The sequence below is a fragment of the Triticum aestivum genome, chromosome 7B (assembly GCF_018294505.1).
Source record: "Triticum aestivum cultivar Chinese Spring chromosome 7B, IWGSC CS RefSeq v2.1, whole genome shotgun sequence".
In the NCBI taxonomy this organism is placed as follows: Eukaryota; Viridiplantae; Streptophyta; class Magnoliopsida; order Poales; family Poaceae; genus Triticum; species Triticum aestivum.
In genome coordinates, this window is record NC_057813.1 from 602,659,689 (window position 1) to 602,680,385 (window position 20,697).

General features: G+C 44.4%; 2 protein-coding genes and 1 long non-coding RNA gene across 8 annotated transcripts; 1 reads left to right on the plus strand and 2 right to left on the minus strand.

Annotated features, from left to right (window-relative positions):
• Positions 1 to 8,305: 8,305 nt before the first annotated feature.
• LOC123163176 (fasciclin-like arabinogalactan protein 4) lies at positions 8,306 to 11,958 on the minus strand. 6 transcript variants are annotated; one of them, XR_006481766.1, is made up of 6 exons: positions 11,350 to 11,958; positions 10,815 to 11,233; positions 9,843 to 10,184; positions 9,421 to 9,762; positions 8,668 to 8,703; positions 8,308 to 8,580 (listed from the first exon to the last, which is right to left on the minus strand). XR_006481766.1 is itself a non-coding variant. In XM_044580927.1 (2 exons), the coding sequence occupies exons 1-2, from the start codon at positions 11,825 to 11,827 to the stop codon at positions 11,157 to 11,159; spliced, it is 555 nt and encodes a 184-aa protein (XP_044436862.1). In that variant the 5' UTR covers positions 11,828 to 11,958; the 3' UTR covers positions 10,377 to 11,156. The 6 variants fall into 6 exon arrangements, 1 of the variants encoding a protein (XP_044436862.1); XR_006481762.1 differs by having other exon boundaries at positions 8,306 to 8,703; positions 11,153 to 11,233; XR_006481765.1 differs by having other exon boundaries at positions 8,668 to 9,762.
• Positions 11,959 to 12,383: 425 nt separating this feature from the next.
• LOC123156940 (uncharacterized) lies at positions 12,384 to 16,233 on the plus strand. Its single transcript, XR_006478552.1, has 2 exons — positions 12,384 to 12,648; positions 15,885 to 16,233. It is a non-coding gene; the product is annotated as an uncharacterized lncRNA (long non-coding RNA).
• On the minus strand, positions 12,842 to 20,118 carry LOC123156939 (uncharacterized). Its single transcript, XM_044575135.1, has 9 exons — positions 19,795 to 20,118; positions 18,412 to 19,041; positions 17,541 to 18,055; positions 17,217 to 17,439; positions 16,938 to 17,138; positions 14,467 to 14,990; positions 14,144 to 14,365; positions 13,903 to 13,972; positions 12,842 to 13,561 (listed from the first exon to the last, which is right to left on the minus strand). The coding sequence occupies exons 2-7, from the start codon at positions 19,021 to 19,023 to the stop codon at positions 14,242 to 14,244; spliced, it is 2,199 nt and encodes a 732-aa protein (XP_044431070.1). The 5' UTR covers positions 19,024 to 19,041; positions 19,795 to 20,118; the 3' UTR covers positions 12,842 to 13,561; positions 13,903 to 13,972; positions 14,144 to 14,241.
• Positions 20,119 to 20,697: the final 579 nt, after the last annotated feature.

The window sequence follows — 20,697 nt, forward strand, 5'->3', positions numbered from 1 at the left end:
CAGTTCGGATCTCAACCCTTCTCAGCAGAGCTCGTCTTCAGGGGATCTTCGTCCGGAGATGATGGAGAGCGAAACGCCTCCCCTAGCTGCACCATCTTACGAGGCGGATGACCCCGAGGTGTCGTCCCGGAGGGTTTTTCCAGTCCGGACCCTGAAAAAGGTCGTCCGGCTAGTCCGGCACCCTTTGGTGCGCGGTCGGAGGGGCTGAGGGATCTGCTCGGGCGAGCGTCCATCTTAGAAGAACACCGTATGTTGATGAACACGGTGATAGGAAGGATTTCATCCGCGGAAAGCGGATTGTACGAGGCCGCCAGGAGTTTACTGACAGGCTTTGAGGTACGTGAAAAGGTGTACCTTTTGGTAGAGCCGCATATATAAAATGCGCCATGCATAAATGGTAGCCCCTGAGATTCTATGTGTCGTCAAAAGTGACGGCGCGCAGAGGATCATAACCCCAGGTGTAATATGTCACCTTTTTATGAAGGTGGCGAGGCATTCGGTGGCTAGCCGGACTGATGAATCTGTCGAGCTAAAGCGGCAACTTGACATGGCGGATGCCGACATCGCGCTTGTAAATAAGCGGCTAGACGAGGCACAAGGTATGCTCCACAGACATCTGATAAGAGGGGTTTGACGCTCGTGCCTTATAAGATATGTGCTTAATGTAGATGGTGATGCTGCCATGGAGAACCTTCGTGCGGAACTTGCACGAGCCAAGGAGCAAGCAAGGAAAAGTGATGCGGCTGCCATTAAGGCGGCTGAAGAGCTAAAAGCCGAACAGGCTGCTGACTGCCAGAGCAAGAAAGTAATAGCCGAGATGGCTATAAAATTGAAGGATGTTGCTGACCATTGTAAATTTCTTGAACAAGAAGATAGGGCGGCTCAGAAGGACCTTGAGAAGATCACTGCCGAGGCCAAGGATACTCGCTCTGCAATGAGAGCTATGAAGGAGGAGCTACATCAGGCCGGAGATATCACGGCTGGAAAGCCCTATATGCTGTGGATGAAGTTCGGGGATCCTAAGTATGCTCCGTTAGACCGGCAGTGGAGTGCGGAAAACACTTATCTGGATTTGGCAGCGAGTGCGGCAGACGCAACCGAACACTTCCGGGGTCGAGGTGACCATGAATTGGAAGAACTTTTTTGGTCGCAGTTCCACAATCCAGAACGCCCACTTTCGGTATCTGACCATTTGGCCGCCTGGGCGGAGCTGAATAGGTTATCCGGACTCGCCATGAGGTATGTTGCGAGTCGTCTGTGGCCGGAAGAGCTAGAGCCGCAGAGTTATTTTAGCTTGGTGCAACAGTTCCTTGGTTCGGTGCCGCATGTTGATGCAATGAAGAGGTCGGCGTGCATAGAGGGTGCACAGATGGCTCTTGCCCGTGTCAAAACATATTGGGCGGATATGAAGGCCAGTGTTGTTGCATCCCGTGATTCGGACGAAAGCTGAGTACCTGCCAAGCACTACTTTGAGGAAGTTCTTCAGGGCGCTCGTTTAATAGAGGCGCAGTGCTCAAAGGATGTTGTGTTCGAATAGCATGTGCTATTGTAAAACAAATATTTTGATAGAATATAAAAGCTTTTTATACTTGTGCTTGCAAGGATTATAATGCCTCCTGTGTGGCTGTTAATGTATATGTGTATATAACCTGAAAGATGGCAGTCGTTGGCTTCAGCCCCCACGCATATAATGCGGGGGTGTTCGTAAAAAGGCGCCTTTTCACACTTAATCCAACGTCTTGGTCCTATAAAGGAGGTGATAGCGCAGCGAACTAGGCAACCGGACTATAATGCTTTATCACTTTCACTTATCCATAGGAGTTTGACAGTGGGGCTACTTAATAGCCCCTAGGGGCACCGCGCTCGCCCGGATTCGGGGCGCGTGTGTGCCTGACCGGGAAGCGGCCCTTCGTTAATGCGGAGGAATCCTAAAGATTCCGAGAGTCATCGAGTGGTTGACCAGTCTCTCGCTATATCATGACAGTCAGTTTTCGGCTTTCTCTACTGAGGTGCTCGCCTGGCCGTACTGGGGCACAATCGCAGTAGTTCTCCTGGTGCCGCCTTAGCCGATAGAGCGAAACGTAAGGTAGCAAAACACAGGAGCCAGGCAAACCCAACATTTGACCAAAGACATGATTCGGAGCTGATGCATATAAGGCCAAACTCGCGACGCCGAACACTCCCTAAGGTATTTGGTCTTTATGAAAATGGGTCGAACAAAAGCCCTTGGTAAGAAGCCCTGGTGCCCAGGAACGCGCAAAATTCTGGCGTGGCCACATGCCAAGACGCCAGCCTCCTCCTCGGTTATAGCGAAAACCAGGGGATGTTATCAACAAGAGACAGTAAAATAGTTTTACGCAGGGTCTTAATCTGAAAAGAATCCTTAAAACAGGTCCCTACTGCACACCTGCGCCTGTGTCTCCATTGTGCCGTATCCTGGACGGGCGTAGCACGGTGTTCGTCTGCGAAAGAGAGGAACTTAGTAAAAAATAATCGTGCGAGAAATTTAAAATAAACAAAATATAATGCAGAGACATGAGTAAAATTGAGCCGTATTGTCTCCTGGTGTAAACATGTGGAGCCCCTTGTACAGGGTTATGCGGCTATTAAGCCTTTGTATGGACTCGTCGAGCCGTGTCCGGGGTAGTAAAGCTGGATTAGTGTGCGGCTCTCAAGGAGGCCGCACCATTATCCGTACTTCGGGGATCAATTGATATTTCCCTTTAATGAGATGATGCCTCGTGGACCGGGCATTTTGAGTGTAAGGGATGCATAATGCGGTATTGCGTTAAAGCGGGCGAAAGCTTCACGTCCCAGTAGTGCTTGATAGCGACTTATGAATGGGGCAATGTGGAAGGTTAGCTTTTCGCTTCAGAAGTTGTCGGGTGAGCCGAACATGACTTCTAACGAAAGGGAACCCATACTCTGGGTACCTGGGCCCGGCGTGACTCCTTGAAAGGAAGTGTTGCCATGGAGAATTATTGCTGGGTTTACCCCCAGTTTGCGGATTGTGTCTTGATATAACAGGTTTAGTTCACTGCCGCCGTCCATTAGGACTTGTGTAAATTGGAGTCCGTCAATAATCGGATTCAAGACCAAGGCAGTCCAGCCTGCGTTCCGGATACCTCTGGAGTAATCCTGATGATCGAAGGTGATTGGTTGTAACAACCAGTGGCGGTGCTCCTCTGGGGCAGGCCGTATGGCGCGTATCTTCGTAGGCGCCGTTCTGTTTTTCCCTTTTGTCACCTGAAGTGAATTTACTGTTTTGACTTCTTGTGGGAACTTCTTTTGTTCTCCGGTGTTCTGCTTGTGGGGTGCGTCGTCATCCTCGCTTGGTGTGTCGAGCCCCTTGTGTTCGGCGTTGAGTTTGCCAGACTGCTTGAAGACCCAACAATCTCTGTGGGTATGGTTTGCAGGTCTCCCGGGAGTACTATGGATTTGACATATTTTGTCCAAGATTTTGTTGAGGTTAGATAGCTCGTCCCTATCATCTTTGGGGGGCGGCTTTTTCTGATTTTGCTGAGAGCTTTTGAATACGGCGTTGACTGCCGTGCTCATCGGGCTGTTATCCTTGATCCGGCGCTGTTCTTTGTTATGGCGCGGTTTCCCGTTTCCATCTCTGAGTTCAGATGTACTCGGGTCGCTGGTGCTGCTTCTTGCCAACCAGCTATCTTCTCTTGCGCAAAAGCGGGTCATGAGGCTTGTTAATGCGGCCATTGTTCTTGGCTTTTATTGGCCGAGGTGTCTGGCGAGCCATTCGTCTCGGACGCGATGTTTGAAAGCTGCTAGGGCCTCGGCGTCCGGACAGTCGACTATCTGATTCTTTTTAGTAAGAAATCTGTTCCAGATTTTCCGGGCTGACTCTCCAGGCTGCTAAGTTATATGACTCAGATCATCTGCATCCGGAGGTCGGACATAGGTCCCTTGAAACTTTGCCCGGAAAGCATCCTCGAGCGCTTCCCAACTTCCCATGGTGTTTTCGGGAAGGCTTTTAAGCCAATGCCGGGCTGGCCCTTTGAGCTTAAGGGGTAAGTATTTTATGGCGTGAAGGTCATCTCCTCTGGCCATGTGTATGTGGAGGATATAATCCTCGATCCAGATTCCAGGGTCTGTTGTTCTGTCGTATGCTTCTATGTTTACGGGCTTGAATCCCACTGGAAATTCGTGATCCAGTACCTCATCGGTAAAACATAGGGGATGTGCGGCGCCCCTATATGTAGACGCACCGCGGTAGAGGATGCAGTCATTAGGGCATGCATGTATCTTCTGCACCTCCCATCCTAGAGGGCATACGACCTTCTTTGCTGCGTATGTACTGTCGGGCAATTCGTTATCCTTTGGAAGCTTCTTCTTCAATATTTTCAGTAGCTTCTCAAATCCTTTGTCAAGCACAGCATTCTCTGCCTTCCACTGCAGCAATTCCAGTATGGTACCGAGCTTAGTGTTGCCATCTTCGCAATTGGGGTACAGCCCTTTTTTGTGGTCCTCTAACATCGATCGAACTTCAGCTTCTCCTTTTGACTTTCGCATTGCGTCCTTGCATCGACAATGACCCGGCGGAGATCATCATCATCGGGCACATCGTCTGGTTCCTCTTGATCTTCAGCAGCTTCGCCCGTTGCAGCATCATCGTGCACATCGTCTGGTTCCTCTTGATCTTCAGTAGCATCACCGTATTCAGGGGGCACATAGTTGTCATCATACTCTTCTTCTTCGCCGTCTTCCATCATAACCCCTATTTCTCCGTGCCTCGTCCAAACATTATAGTGTGGCATGAAACCCTTGTGAAGCAGGTGGGTGTGAAGGATTTTCCGGTCAGAGTAAGACTTCGTATTCCCACATATAGGGCATGGACAACACATAAAACCATTCTGCTTGTTTGCCTCAGCCACTTCGAGAAAATCATGCACGCCCTTAATGTACTTGGAGGTGTGTCTTGAACCGTACATCCATTGCCGGTTCATCTGCGTGCATTATATATAATTAAGTGTGTCAAAAATTATTACAGAACATCATGAATAGATAATTAAGTTACCAAATTAATAGAAGTTCATCATCACATTAAAACCAAAGTACATACATAGTTCTCATCTAACAACATAAAGCTCTGCAGAGCATCTAAATTAATTAAACCATACATTGAAACTATGTAAACATTTCAATGCGAAAACAAATGCGATCATAATCGCAATCAATGTAACAATTGATCCAACGGCATAATGATACCAAGCCTCGGTATGAATGGCATATTTTCTAATCTTTCTAATCTTCAAGCGCATTGCATCCATCTTGATCTTGTGATCATCGACGACATCCGCAACATGCAACTCCAATATCATCTTCTCCTCCTCAATTTTTCTTATTTTTTCCTTCAAGAAATTGTTTTCTTCTTCAACTAAATTTAACCTCTCAACAATAGGGTCGGTTGGAATTTTTGGTTCAACAACCTCCAAGATAAATAAAATCTATGTCACGTTGGTCGGCATAATTGTCATAAACAATAAATGAACCAATAGTTATGAAAAGATAATATATACCACATCCAAATCATAGACAGGACGAGGGCCGACGGGGGCGAATACCAAAACCATCGCACTATATAAGATGCAATAATAAAAGTAAGAAAAATATACAAGTATCTATATACACATACAAGTAAGAATTTTTTTTCCGTTCAGAAAGAAGATAAGAACAAGAGGCTCACCACGGTGGTGCCGGCGACGAGATCGGCGCGGGCGATCGACGGCGGTGAAGACGGGGACGGGACGTGACGGACCACTAAACCTAGACAAATATTGAGGAAAATGGAGCTTGGAGGTCGAGCTTGGAGAGGAGAAAGCTTAAGTAGTGTGGCTCGGGCATTCCATCGAACACCTCATGTGCATAGGAGGTGAGCTAGAGCACCACAAAGCTCTCTCCTCGCCAACCAGGAAAAACAGAGCAGTGGGAGTGCTCTGCTCGCGGGCGAGGGGTATATATAGGCAATTAATTGGTCCCGGTTCGTGGCACGAACCGGGACTAAAGGGCAGCCTTTGGTCCCGGTTCAGGCCACCAACCGGGACCAATGGTGGTGGGCCAGGAGCGAGGCACATTGGTCTCGGTTCGTCCCACCAACCGGGACCAAAAGGTCCAGACGAACCGGGACCAATGGCCCACGTGGCCCGGCCGGCCCCCGGGGCTCACGAACCGGGTCAAATGCCCCCATGGGTCCCGGTTCTGGATTGAACCGGGAATAATGGGCTGGCCCTTCCTGGACCATTGCCCCCTTTTCTACTAGTAATGGGCTGGCCCTGCCTGGATTAGCAAGGAGTGTTTGATTTCACATAAAAAGTAAAGGAATTGTAAAAGGAGGTTGGAGTGGATGTTAGATTTCCTATGAAATATAGTACTAAAGATTCCAAAGGAAAAATTTCTGTGGGATTTAATCCTATGAATCAAAGGACAAACATAGGAAAAATTCCAAAGGATTTCAATCCTTCAAAAATCCTATTGAATTCCTTTGAATCGAAGTAGCCCTTAGCGGATTATATCCATGTTTCAGCAGGTCTCCAAACACAGGTGTATATCACATCTCTAGAGATCTAAATGGTATTTCCCATAGTATAGCTCATGAGGTTCTAAATCACTCTTTAGAACCTTCTTTTACATGCATAAACTCAGCTCACAGAAATAGGGAGTGCCCTGTAATTTCTTCCCTTCATCAAGTTAATCTCAAGGGATATGTACTCCATGTTGTAAACTGCTTATGAGTTGAATATAAGGCGTCTCTGGCGCTTTTTTTACTACTAAAAAACATTTTTCATAATTTGTTTTGATTTTACTGTTCATGCCTAGCTCAGCAGAACTTTCATGGAGAAAACAGTAACTAATCAGAGAGAGCAACTAGTTAACAAACGCTCCTTCGGGAGGCTCACAACGATCAGCGTCACTTGGCGCGCTCTTGCCCGCCCGCCACGTGTCGCACTCCGGGCGCTCCCTTCGGATTTTGTTTTTTTTCGCATGCGTTTTCGGCTTTTTAAACGGTTTTTTCGGGGTTTTTTTTTTGACATTTCGGTTTTTCACCGATCTTCCTTAACTTTTGGAACTAAATTTTTTTTGAGAAAAGAATTTTTTTGCGCGAAAAAACGCGTTTTTTTGCAAGAGTCACGGTTTTGTTTCTGCAAGAGGCACTGTTTTGCTTTCGCGGGAGTCGTGGCCGTGACTCTCGGAAACAGAAAAAGAAAACGTATTTTCTATTTTTTTTCCTTCCGCGAGAGGAACGGTTTTGCTTTCAAGAGAGGTACGATTGTGCTTTCGCGAGAGGCACGGCCGTGCATCTCGGAAACGAAAAAAACATGTTTTCTGTTTTTTTTTCATCCCGAGAGAGGCATGGTTTTGCTTCCGTGAGAGGCATGGTTGTGCTTTCATGAGAGGCACGGCCGTGCCTCTCGGAAACGAAAAAAACGTGTTTTCTGTTTTTTTTCTTTCACGAAAAACACGGTTTTGCTTCCGTGAGAGGCATGCTTGTGCTTTCGCTAGTGCCTCCTCGGAAACGGAAAAAAAGACGTGTTTTCTCTTTTTTTTTGTGAGAGACATGGTTTTGCTTCCGCGAGAGGCACGGTTGTGATTCCGTGAGAAGCACGGGAGTGCCTCTTTCGAAAAGAGAAAACCCCGTGCTCCCGGTTCGGTTTTTTCGTCCGGTTTTTTCTGGAAAAAAAGTTCGTCAAAACCTATCAACATTGGATCTAGTTCTGAATATCTCGACGTGAGGAATCCAACGGTGAAAACGGTTTGAGATTTGGACACACGGTTTAAGAGATAAAACATTTTGAATAAACGCATCTAAAAAAAGGAAAACTCCCCGGTTGCGACAAGTGGCGCACATGCAGCGCACCATTTGTCGCAACCTGAAAAAGTGGGAGTAATCTTTGCAACGAGTACTTCTTAACTACTGATTTCACTAATCGGCCAGTGGTTTAGCGAAATAGAAAAATAATCCGTCCATGGCTTTTCTTTTTTTTGAGCAAAAATTCATTTTGAGTCAACGGGTAGATCTTGGGCATCCTCATTCCCTCCCACCGTCACCACCATCAGATAAGCATGGTTGGATGGTCAAGACTATTTTATTCTTCGCCCTTCATGCTTTTATAGAGGTAGTAGATGCACGTGCAAGGCATGTTCCAAATAACTAAATAAGGCACTGGGAAGCTTGATCCTATCACCCTACGTGATGTGAGGTACAGAGAAAACCGAGTCATTAGAGGCAATTGTTCTTTACTATTACATTACTCTGCACACTAAATTTCTGTACTTCTTTAGGTTGCAAGTTCTTCCAAAAATACAATTCTATTAAATTTAGTCATCTTGAAGATAAAATATCAATCATAGATGCGCGGATTTCCTTATTTCAAAAGTGATGAAAGGAAGTCATTTGAAGTTACATTTCAGAAACTGCCTTGCAAAATTAGCAGGTTACATACATTATACAAGATACATTAAAAATCTACCACCGGATGCCGATGACATTTGCTCAAGCCACAGACGCTGATTTCAGGAGTAGAACTTGCCAGGACATTGAGGTATCTGTTTCGAGGTGTCCGCCTGCAGGGCTGCATGTGTTCAGTCACTCCAGTCGCAGAAATGAACCAAGTTACAATCATAATCCACAGATCAACTCTGAAATCAAACCTATATTATAAAGCTTGCATGCTACACCTTTGAGAGCTTCAGCAAAAAAAATCATGTATCAGTAGTAGGTACAAATATTATGACACTTGACGTATTTTGCTCTGTTTATCTGCATAGAAACCGATAAACGGACATTGATGGCGCCCAAGTAGCAAGGCAAGACATAGCCAGACACGTAGGAATATTTTAATTGCTATAATATGTAATTTAAATAGCATGGAGCAAAGAGTAAAACAATGTTCAGTGAACTATGATCCAATGTCTTTCATATCCCTATTTTTATAGTGTAGGTGCAAGAAGGAACTCTTGTATATTAAAGGTAGTTTTCCCCATGCAACTCTCTGCAGCTTGAGTGGGTGATGGCTCTGAACCACTATTTCTCTTTTGGGCAGCTTCAAATATTTCACAACCGATAACTCAATAGCATATCCATGTATTTTGAGCTAGCTTGCTAATTTTTCTGGATGTTACAATAAATTTATGTTACATCCAATCTGCCTGAATGAAATGGTGCATAGTGCAGGCAGGCATAGATCTACAACAATATGCGCTGCCTAACAATATCCACTTCAATTTCAGATTTCAATTTTATACTCCAACTTATCCTTGGGTATAAAGGAAAAAAATTGTGACTGGGAAATTGTACCACTACAAAGAGTAATCTGATCAAACTGCTTGCCAAGAAATTAATCCTCAACAAGATGAGAATTAGAGCAAAGAGCAAAAGTTATGTGTAGCTTTAACTAATCTAACCTGATAGCAGCATCGAGGGACATGGAGAGCATACCTTTCGATGCCTCTATGAACATGCTGAAAAAGTGCTTTGTCAGCTATAGTTAGTATTCAAAGCATGTAGAATAAAAGGGAAGGAAGCTTATTTAGTTACTTCAGAATGTTCTCATCAAATTGCCGTTCTGATTGTGAGCTCAGCAGTCAAGTAATAAGAGTAGCCGGTAAGTACCAGATACTCAGTGAATGAACAAAAATCTACCCATATTGGATGTCGCTTGTCAGGACAATGAGCATGAAGAGGTACAAAATCTTATTGAAGAGCATGACGACGGACTCCCGCGACAGCTTGACGAACGCCCACACCTATAGAAGGGAAATTGTTCGAGATGTTAAAAGTAAGGCCTCCTCTAAATAAATAAATAAACATTTGAGTAAATCCTGACCTTGCAGGATGCCATCTCTAACTTGGAAGATACTCTATAACGATGTTCTTCTCACTGTCACGTTGACAATGGCAGTTGGACATTCACATGTCTAAAGATCTCATGCTAATTATGTAGCAATCATGCTCAGTGATGATGCAAATTGTTGGTTTTGACAATGGCTTTACTTACGAATAAAAGAATGTACCTATCAATAGCAGCGGTCGCATGAGGTAACAGCAGTGGCAGCTGGAGGAGTGGTTCTGCTGTGCCCCCACAGTCAAGCACCAGCTTCCACCATCCAGCAGCACAGCAGTGACCATGTCGCTGAGCAGAGGAGGAATAGAGGAGCACCGGGATGACCTGCAAGCCAAAAATTAGGACCAAATTAGCGAGTTTTACAGGACTTCAATGGATGGGAAATTCAGGAGAATCCTTCTATGTTCATAAGAATCCCAAGAATCAAAACATGCAGGCTAACATGAAAGATTAGTCCCAGGCTTCTATTTCAGAGAGGAAAAGCATCTAGCATCAAGAGAGTTAAACCAAATAGTATAAAATTTTCTTCTTTAAACAATAGGCAAATGCCAAGCTATAGTTATGCATATTCTGCAATTAAGGAAAGATAAAGTTGGTCCATGATTGTTAAACATTGGCTTGATTCTGCTGCAGTAACTTCCTGATGCGAAATTATAAGATAAATATGAGCCTCTTATGTAGGAAACATGCAGCAGTACATGCCACCACATAAATCCAGATATAATTTTTGTAGAGTATAAGAAAACAAACTAATACTCCCTCCGTCCCGAAATACTTGTCATCAAACTGGATAAAAGGGATTGTATCTAGATGTATTTTAGTTTTAGATACGTCTCTTTTTATCCATTTTGATGACAAGTATTTTCAGGCGGAGGGAGTATGTATCAGCAAATGCAAGTCTCAACTAATGCACTAAAGCTAAGGCATAAATTCAATCAAATGCAATGTGCTCACCCAAGCACATGGATCACGCAAGGCACTTCTCATGTTCCACTGTTGTCTCTCGTACGATAATCCTCTTCCTTCACTTGAACCTTGGACCACAACATCTCCGTGCCTATGATTCCGAGCATGAATGTTTCCTCAGTCATGCTCTTATACCATAGCACCAACGCGTTTTTCGTCAGTAATTTGGTACAGGCCTCCACATTCCACAATTAGTACCGCTAATTCACAACTTTCAGATAACAAGTGATCCACGTTACAGCAGGTGATCCAGACGATTTTGAAGACATAGGTATGCACATCCAAAGCAGGGTAGCCACAAATCAAAAGCATCCACCAGCACGCACCTTTTTAATTCCAATGTACAGGGCCATCATTGTGACCGTTGTGGTCCGGCATTTCTTCGAACGGGTCGAGGGTGCATACACCTGCAGTACGATAGCTTCGAGTCAACTTCAGTTCAGAGAAAGATACATCTCGCCAAAGGATGGTAGAGAAAAGATGAATTGGCATGAGGAATATGCAAATCAGGATATGGACGAACCCGCATTGCTGGTCGCGTGCAGGGAGGTGCCTTGCGCGAGGAGGGCAAAGATGGTGATGCGGGCGCCGCGCTCATCGGCCTCGAAGTCATCCGTGACGCCGGAGGCCTCGAGCAAGGAGGCGGCCACATTGAACCCCCGGGCTTCGGTGAGGACGCGAGTGATGTTGCCTGCGGGGGACCGGTGGCTGTTGGAGACGGTCGCGGCGATGTCGAAGCCGTAGGGGACGATGAGGCCGCCCACCACGAGCACGCTGACGTTGCACGGGTCATTAGTGATGGCGCCGACGAAGGTGGAGTTCGACCACGAGGAGGGCGCCGTTGAGCGGACCACGACGGCCGAGCTGCCATAGCCGCCCGCGACCATGAGGTCACCGGCACGGCACCGATCTTGCGCATCCGCCGTCCGGCGAGCCGCGCCGATTCGCTGGCGTGGATGGGGGCCAAGCACGGTCGGGGGGCTGAGGTCTTGGTGTTGCATTGCCGGAGTGAATGGGGCAGCCGCGGACAGAGGTCGTGGCAGCCCGTGCCCTACGTGGATGGGGCGGCCTTGTGCGGAGGATGTAGCAGCGTAGTTGTGGCGGCGGGGCAGATGGAAGTGGCGAATGGAGGTGACAGGAGATTGAATACGTTTCCTGGAACACGCATTGGCGGACGAAATATTGGCAGAGTGCGGTGCGGTAGAAATTATCGCTAAGTGCACCCGAGACGTCAGATTGGATCAATGTAGTCTGTTAGATCTAATTAGTTGGGATAATCTGACGGTACAGCTGAGATTGTGTACACTGCATGGGGTGACTTTAAGAAAGAAAATGTTTGCTTATTTAATACTAATAATAAATAATAAATAATAAGTTTTTTTGAGGGAATTTAATACTAGTAAGTATAAGTATAGAAATCGGTCGATGGCTGTTTTCTCTTGGTTTCTGAGGAAGTGGGCCGGCCCACTCGCTCGGTCGTGGTTTCCCCTAACCCCCCAAAAAAGAATATCAATCTATGTTTGCCTAAAAAAAGGAAAATCAACCAGTGTCGTTCTGATCCCCTCAACAAATAATCTCCCAACATTTCAAAAAAAAAAAAATCTCCCAAACCCTAAAAAAAATCTCCCAGGCGGGCGGCGATTTTCCTGCCGTGGCGGTTGCCCGAGAAAAATATCGGGAGGCTGACGAGCGGATGTTGAAGAAGCAGGAGCAGCCGGCGGAGGGGAGGGGGCCAAATCATCTCGACGCGAGTACGACCCCGTACAGAGGGAATACACATACACCCGCTTCTTCAACCCCAGACTCGATCTCGATAAGTTGTGTAAGACCCCTCCGATTCCCCACCGATTCTCCCGCCGTTCGTTGTTGATTCCTGGTTGTCATCCCGGGACGATGAACCCGGCTTTTTTTTTCCTTTCGAGCTTTAATTGTGATGCGATTTCTCATAAGTGTTGTCTTGTTCGTCTCCACGTCGATGCACCGAGAGATGAATTTTCTGGGATGGAAAATAGATCGGATTACAATTTCTCATCGGTTGAACTGAACATTATAAAAGCCTTTCATTATACCTGATGACCCGCCGTTACAGGGATATATGCAAATCAAATAGATCTGGCATGATTCATCCATTGATGAACTGACCATTAATAATGCTATGCTTCAGCGAACAAGTAGTTTCTGAAGAAGAGCTACTTGAATACAATTAGTTTCTGGAGCGGCCTCGCAGCATGGTCGCCGGAGGGTGGGGCGATGAACCGGAGCTGGTGCTCCTTCGTGGAAGAGGCAGAATATTTTGTCAGGGCTTTGACAGTAGACCAAAAACTTCAGCCACAGTAGTACTACCATGTACTCCCTCCGTTCCAAAATAGATGACTCCTTGTTTTGGCATCATCATTAGACATGTAAAACGTCTCATACAGGATACAGCAACCACGCCCTATATTTACACCCGTCTGAATCAAGTAAGCTCCCAATACAACGCAGAAGGTTCGTAAACCACACCGTTACCTCATCCTGTTATGCATTCCCTTGACTTTCCCCAAGAATCAAGGAAAGTACAGACTCTGTTTGTACAGTATAACATTCCCTTAACTTTCCCAAGAATCAGCCCGCAGCAAAAAAGGTAACAACACATCCCTCAAAGGCAACGTTACTTTTCCATGCCGCCTTGGTCAGTATAACATCTAATTCTAAACTGAAGGTCTTCTTAGTGGCATTTGTACAGACTCTGTTTCCTGTGGAACCAAATATAAATATAAATATACGGGTACCAATTCAAGAATAACATGGTACACACTTAATTATTACTGTGCATAAGACGGTAGCAATAGGAATATATTGGGAGAGCTACCAAACAACCTAACCACTACCAATCATGTTGCAACCGTCTTTAGTTCCCTTGCGTACTCTACGTTTGGGCAAGGTTAGAAGGAATTTCTGTTCTCGTTTTCCAACAAAGAATTTATGTTCATTTCAGGAGTAAACTGGATAGCAGAAGCATATGACCCCTAGTTCAGCAATTGGTATTTATGCACACAAGTAAGAAAAATGAGAAGATAAGACAAGAAATGCATACCCTTGCTCTAAGCACGCGATTTAACTATACGTGCACATACTCTGGTTATTGTTTCATTCATGCTCCTAGTCTGTTCAATTAATAATTGAAGAAAAGTCAGGATGATCTGAGGAAAAAGGAAAAAGAGAGCTAGAAACTAAACTACTCCCTCCGTCCCATAATGTAAGACGTTTTTTGACACTACACTAGTGTCAAAAAACGTCTTACATTATGGGACGGAGGAAGTAATAAATATGCTCACCGGCTTGATCGTAAAATAATCATGCAGCCACCGCCGGATCTCATCAATCTTGAGAGCAAATTTGAACTCACAAAACGTACAAATCCAAATTCCCATAACTAGATGGCTCTCATTGAATACAGGTGCCCCATAACATCCCAGTGACCCCGGCATATCAAACTCAAAAACTCTAAGTCAGGAGCATACACTGGATCCAAATCCTTGCCAATCACGGGGCCGCCACTGCAGTAAAGAAAGACATGTTATGCATCTAGTGGATACCTTATACTAGATTTCAGTTATAATGTTTTCCCTTTATATTCTAGCAAATGCCAAAAACTCACCAGATTTTACCATTTATGGTAGTGCCAAATAAAACCTTGTCATCTTTCTGACAAGTGGGGAAGCAGAAAATTGAGAACACTTCTGTTGCCCTTTTGTAAAAAGACTGACCCATCAAGTCCTCATTGTCAATGAATTTAACAGGGACATATGACTTCTTGGGGTAAGGAACAAATACAAGACATAAGTCCTTCCACCAATCAACGCAGTATACTTCCCCCTTAGCTGAATGCCCATCAAGAAAGTCCACTCGTAGGATTATATTCTCATTTAGCATCCCAACTGAATTAAAATCAGGGCCAGGGCGTGTGGTGAAAGCTCTCAAAGCTTTAGAGGAGCTGAGAATTAAAATGAACTTTTTGGATGAGTGGATAATGGAACCTGTTCCGTAAGACCTCATCGGTTTCCTCCCCTCCTTAGAGCTATACTTCCACTGAACTTTTAAGGAAATGACTGACTCAAGATGCTTATCAGCGAGTTCACACATGATACGAGCTGATTTGCGGTCGTCATCCATGGTCAGCCACTGCCATATGATTATTCAAGCACATCATTAAGATAAGTAACACTGAAATGGAATTATATAATACATGCAGCCATTTTAAGTACAGTAAAGATGATTTCACAAGATGTAGAAATAATGCTGACATGGAATCTGGAATGCATGCCTTATAATGTCAATAAGAGATATGCAAACATATTTGCATGGCATTTCCCATATGAGCAAGAAAGAACAGGCAAAGGTTCAAGCAGCTGGAAAAGCTAGTGTCTACAATCCACAAGTTTCAATCTGAAGAGTATAGTGCAGCAGCAAATTGCATAAAACAGCCAATATAGTTAGGCAACAAACATGTGCATAAAGAAAAAAAAAGGAGAAATCCCCTGGTGTGTTCTGACCCTAACCATTCAATGCACCATCAGGTATATGTAAAAGCATCTCCAACTGAATCCTAATCGCAACCCATTGCTGTTTTTTTATCAGAAAGCAGAAAACCAGTCTCCAACTAACCCCATCAGGAGAGTATCTTCCTTATTTCTCGGTGAAATTTGGCTTGTTACTTCAGGAACAAAGATACAATACAGCTCAAAAATAATGTTTCATTTCTTATACGCGTTTTGGTTTTGGCTCGATGTTTCAAGATCAGATGACTTGAACAACAAAATATGTTGTTAGTTAACATGTGAAGATTGCCCTTTTGTGATGTTAAAATCCATAATATGCCAAGGCATGTGAATTAAATAAAATTATCTTGATGCTTCGTTATTCATGCAAATTTCTGATGTCTTTTCTATTTTACATGTCAGTGTAGTTTATTACTATGTTACCATTACTAAGCAACCCTAACACACATAGTTCACATCTAAACGCAGAACCGTCATGGCATTGAGCATTCAACAGCTGATATTTTTTGTGTGCTAGGTATGCTGCAGCAACAAAGAGCTAGTCGTCGTCGTATGACAATGAGACAACAAATCGAGAAATTACATGAGGAAGCTACGACCACGCACTGCAAGGTGGTCCCGAGACTCTTGGAGCATGAAGAGATATGGAGAGGGAATTTTTTTAAGAGGCTCTCCATATAAAGATATGGGGGTTTCTTTGGCGATGCTCTAGCTAAATATTATACAATATTCATGAAGGAAAAAATATGCTGCGGAATATAACAGCATATGAGATGGTAAGTTCTGTGTTTGCGGAAACAAACCATTCCCTGCATCATGATGTTGGCACGGTACTGCCATGGTAATATCTCTTAGAATTAGAAGTGTGGATGTTATATGTGCAACAGAATGCATAGGTAGTATTTTTAACACTTAATGCAGAAGGATTTCTATATATGAACAATGAGAAATACTTTATTGAAAGGCAGAAACCAAAATCCAGTCTACACAAACATATACTGATGCTTGGAAACTCCTAACGGCTCCGAAGCTATTTGTCTTTTGGAATTGCAAAAAAAAAATTCAACTGAAAGACACATGTAAATATTGCAATAATTATTTGGAATGGCAGATTTTCCTGGAAAAATATACATCTCTGCGAGCTGTGAAAAGAACAAGCACATCGCAGCACTAGTCTCCCATCCTCCCTTGTGTTCGTTTGCACAGTTTACAAATGAAAATACTGCTTCGCGGTCCATAGTTTTTTAACTCAAAAAACTTCTAAAATGTAGAAGAAAAAAAGAGCTCACTACAGCTCAGGAGCCAACTGTCTATTATCCTAATGTGGTGGATAAGGACTGAGTGGTGTTGCGCATAGCACTCATGGCTTGGAGTCAGGATGCTTCACAGACGACTCCTGCTGGCGTATGTGTGCCAGACATGTCCCTTCCAAAAGTCATAAGAAGAATATTGGTTCCCAAACAAATACTATCAAGCATGACAAATAATTGCTGCAAATCTACCCCCACGCATGCTATTCTTGTTTCATCTTCATACATACATATATAAGAACAGAAAATGGAAATTTTACCTTGGGGACAAGCTTGGCAGCTTCTGGAAGCAGAGGGGCGTCTGGGCATGCTTGGGCGGTGAGCTGACTTGGACATAGGTGGTCTTGATGGCGGACTGGGTAGAGACCTTGCCGGGGCGAATGCGGGGTGGGGGAAATGGGGACCGGCAGCTTAGATATGATTCTAGATAATCTGGCTACTGTTTTATTCATACTACTTGTCTGTTGGAATAATTAAAGAAAAGTCAGAAAGATATGAGGAAAATGAGAAGCAGAAACTAAATTAACAAAAATGTTCACCATCTCGATGTCAAAACAATCATGGAGCCACCGCTGAATCTGATCAAGCGTAAGAGCAAACTCCAATTTATCAAATCGACAAGTGCAAATACCCATAACTAAAAGATTATCTGTGAATACAGGTCTCCCAGGACACTCCTTTCCCCCCGGCATAGTGAACTCAAAAAACTCCAAGTCAGGATCGTAAACTGGACCCAAATCATTGCCAATTATTGGGAGGCCACTGCAGTGAAGAAAGACATGTTATGCATTTAGTGAATATCTTGTACAAGATTTCAGTTAAGCTGTTTTCACTTTAAATTTTAACAAATGTTAACAACTCACCATATTTTACCATTTGAGGTAGTGCCAAACAAAATCTTCTGACCATTTGGTATACAAAAGATTGAGAACACTTTTGTTCCCCTTTTGTAAATAGACTGATCCATCAAATTCTCATCATCCATGAACTTTACAGGTTCATAGGTCCTCTCAGGGAAAGGAATAAGTACAAGACACAAGTCTTTCCACCAACTGATGCAATAAACCATGCCCATAGCTGAATGCCCATCAAAGAAGTCCACTTGAAGAAATATATTCTCATTTAGTATTTCAATGGTATCAAATGCGGGACCAAAGCATGTGGTGAAATTTCTGAAAATTGTAGAGCAGCTGAGAATTAGCATGGACTCCTGAGATGAATAAATGATGGAACCTGTTGCCCGAGGCATAATCGGTCTCCTCCCCTCCGTAGACCAATCCCTCCACCAAACTTTTAGGCAAACAACTGACTGAAGATGTCTATCAGCAAGATCATTCATGATATGAGCTGACTTGCCGTTGTCATCCATGGCCAGACACTGCCATATGATTATTCAAGCACACCATCAAGATAAGTAGCATGGAAATGAAATTATATAATATATGCAGCCATTTTGAGCAAAAGTGAAGATGATTCCATCAGATATAGAAATAATGTTGACATGGAAATATGGAATGCATGCCTTATATTGTCAATAAGTGACATGCAAACATATTTAGATGTCTCCCATATGAGAAGAAAGAACAGTCAAATGTTCAAGAAACTGGGAAATCTAGCATGCCTACAATCCAATAGATTCAATGTTAATAGTATAGAGCAGCAGCAAATCACATAAACCAGCCAAATCAAGCAAGTCAGTGGATTTGAGCTTATGAGGTGTCCATCCTCATTTACCTTTTTCTCTTCAGCAACCGCATCTTCTGTTTTACTCTTGATTCCCCATGATTTGCTGCTATCTTCGTTGGGTTCTACAACCAGCACTCCATCCTCACCAGTTCCTAAGCCTGTGCTGTCTGCCTTGCTATCAGTCCCAATAAGTAGAGAGTTTGATCCAGTTGGGACATTGGATTTCTTTTCTGCATCCAAATCTTTCATGCCCGACTCATCCTTCTGAACCTCTGCTGCCTCGTTACAATCTGCATTCTTGTCAGCATCTTTTCGACTGCCATTGCTGCAACCATTGACTTTGTCACCCGCTCCACTGCCCTTTACATTTGTTGTCGCGACATCAGAAGGTGGAGACTTTGAGATGGGGATACTTCCCTTAACACCAGAATCACTTGGGGTAAACCTGATTGCAGAGAAAGGATTAGAAGAAGGAGCTGGCAGTGGCTGCTGGCTTGTAACCTCAACAGTCGTTCTGATTGTCAGCACTTCTTTACGAGCTTTCTTAAATGTCCTTGCCTCTGGCTCTGGTGAGCCATCATCAAGCTCAGGATTGTCCTTGTTGATTTGTTTATCTGCAGCCCTCTTCCTAGAGGTCTGAGGATGTTCCTCAACCACCATCTTAGGAGTTTTGAGTACCTGGATGTAAAAATATTGGAACAAACTATGAAAACAGTTACAAAGTAGTTTAGACAAGTAACCATCCAGTCATCACGGAGATAGCACAGTTTAGACAAATTTGACTACGCAGACCATTTACAGAATAAACTTAAAATAAACCAGGAAAGTTGAAAAGTTATTATTGTTGTATATGGTGGAACAAGTGTACACAAAATAAAAAACCATAATGTAGCCAAACTAGGTTGCCCAAAGTTGCAAAGATGGACTCATGTACATCACTGTGAGCTGTGAAAGAAAAAAAGCAGATCACAGCAGTAATCATCCTTGTGTTCGTTTGCACAGGTCACAAATGAAAAATATGCTTCATGATCCATAATGTGTTTCCTCATGTAAAAGGGGGGCTCCGGAGCCAACTTCTATTATCATTCCCATTAATCAAAAAAAAACTTCTATTATCATTCCCTCAAAAAAAAATTCTATTATCCTGGTACGGTGGAGGGAGTGACCGGTGGAGCGCATCGCACGCATGGCTTGGAGTCAGGTGGACGACTCGGTCTATGCAATTGTACATGCCATCTGCTGTTTCTTTTTTCTAATAAAAAGAAAAACAAGCCATCCGCTATCCTTTATCAGATACGTCCCTTCCATCAGGCATAAGAAGTCCCCAAAATAATCAAGCATCGCAATACACGTGGAAAAGCAAAACCACCCGCACACATAACAAATTAAGCAGCGCGCATACATCCATATGCAATAGAATGGAAGTTTTACCTCGGAACAAGTTCAGAAGCTTCTGATAGCAGAGGGGGCGAGTTTGGGGGCGAGCTGGCTCGGGCAGAGGCGGTCTTGACCGCGGGCTGGGCAGAGACCTCGTCGAGGCAGATGCGGACTGTGGCGAGTGCGTCCGGCAGCGGCGCGAGCTGGGCCGAGCTATGGGTGGACGAAGGAGGACGTGGAGATCTGGTACCGGAACAGGGCGGCCGCGGCGGGAGGATGGCGCAAAACCCTAACACCCGCCTCTCCTCGCCGGAGGAAGATCCAGTGAATATGCTTCTACAGAGTCACATATGAACAGCACCTCTCTAGGCCGTCTGATTGAGATCAATGGCCAGATTGGCATGAACAGTGACTCCTGCAACTAGAATCATCTTTTTTTTTTTGAGCAGTTGCTACTAGAATCATGAACGGTGCGCTCGTTGCTCTATTTGAACCGTCCATTTTCCTTCTTTTTAACGAGGAACTGTCCATTCTAAACCCAACAGTAAGGTCGTTACTTTTTCACAGCGTGAAATGTTTCTCCTTCTATCGGGTGACTCCTTAAGCGATTATGTTTGTCGGGCCGTCGCTGACCGCCTTCGTGAGGGCGTATTCGTGAGTTTTGCTGCTAAGGACCTGTTCTGATCTTCTCCAACTTCACAAAACTTCACATAACCAGCTTCTCATGCTAGCTTCTCGCTCTGCCTGGCGATCTCATTCCGTTCTGCTCGATCGGTAGCTTCTTCTAGCGATACATTAGCTGGCAGCCCAGCTAGACCAAGATCTGGCCTGTTCGGTGGCATTTGGGCCGGCTGAAACCAGCCCATTTAGAGGAGAGAGGAAAGGTTACGTACCAGGGTGAGCGAACCGTTTTCTTTACGAGGGAAAGAGCGAACCGTTTTCTTAAGCGGTGGCACA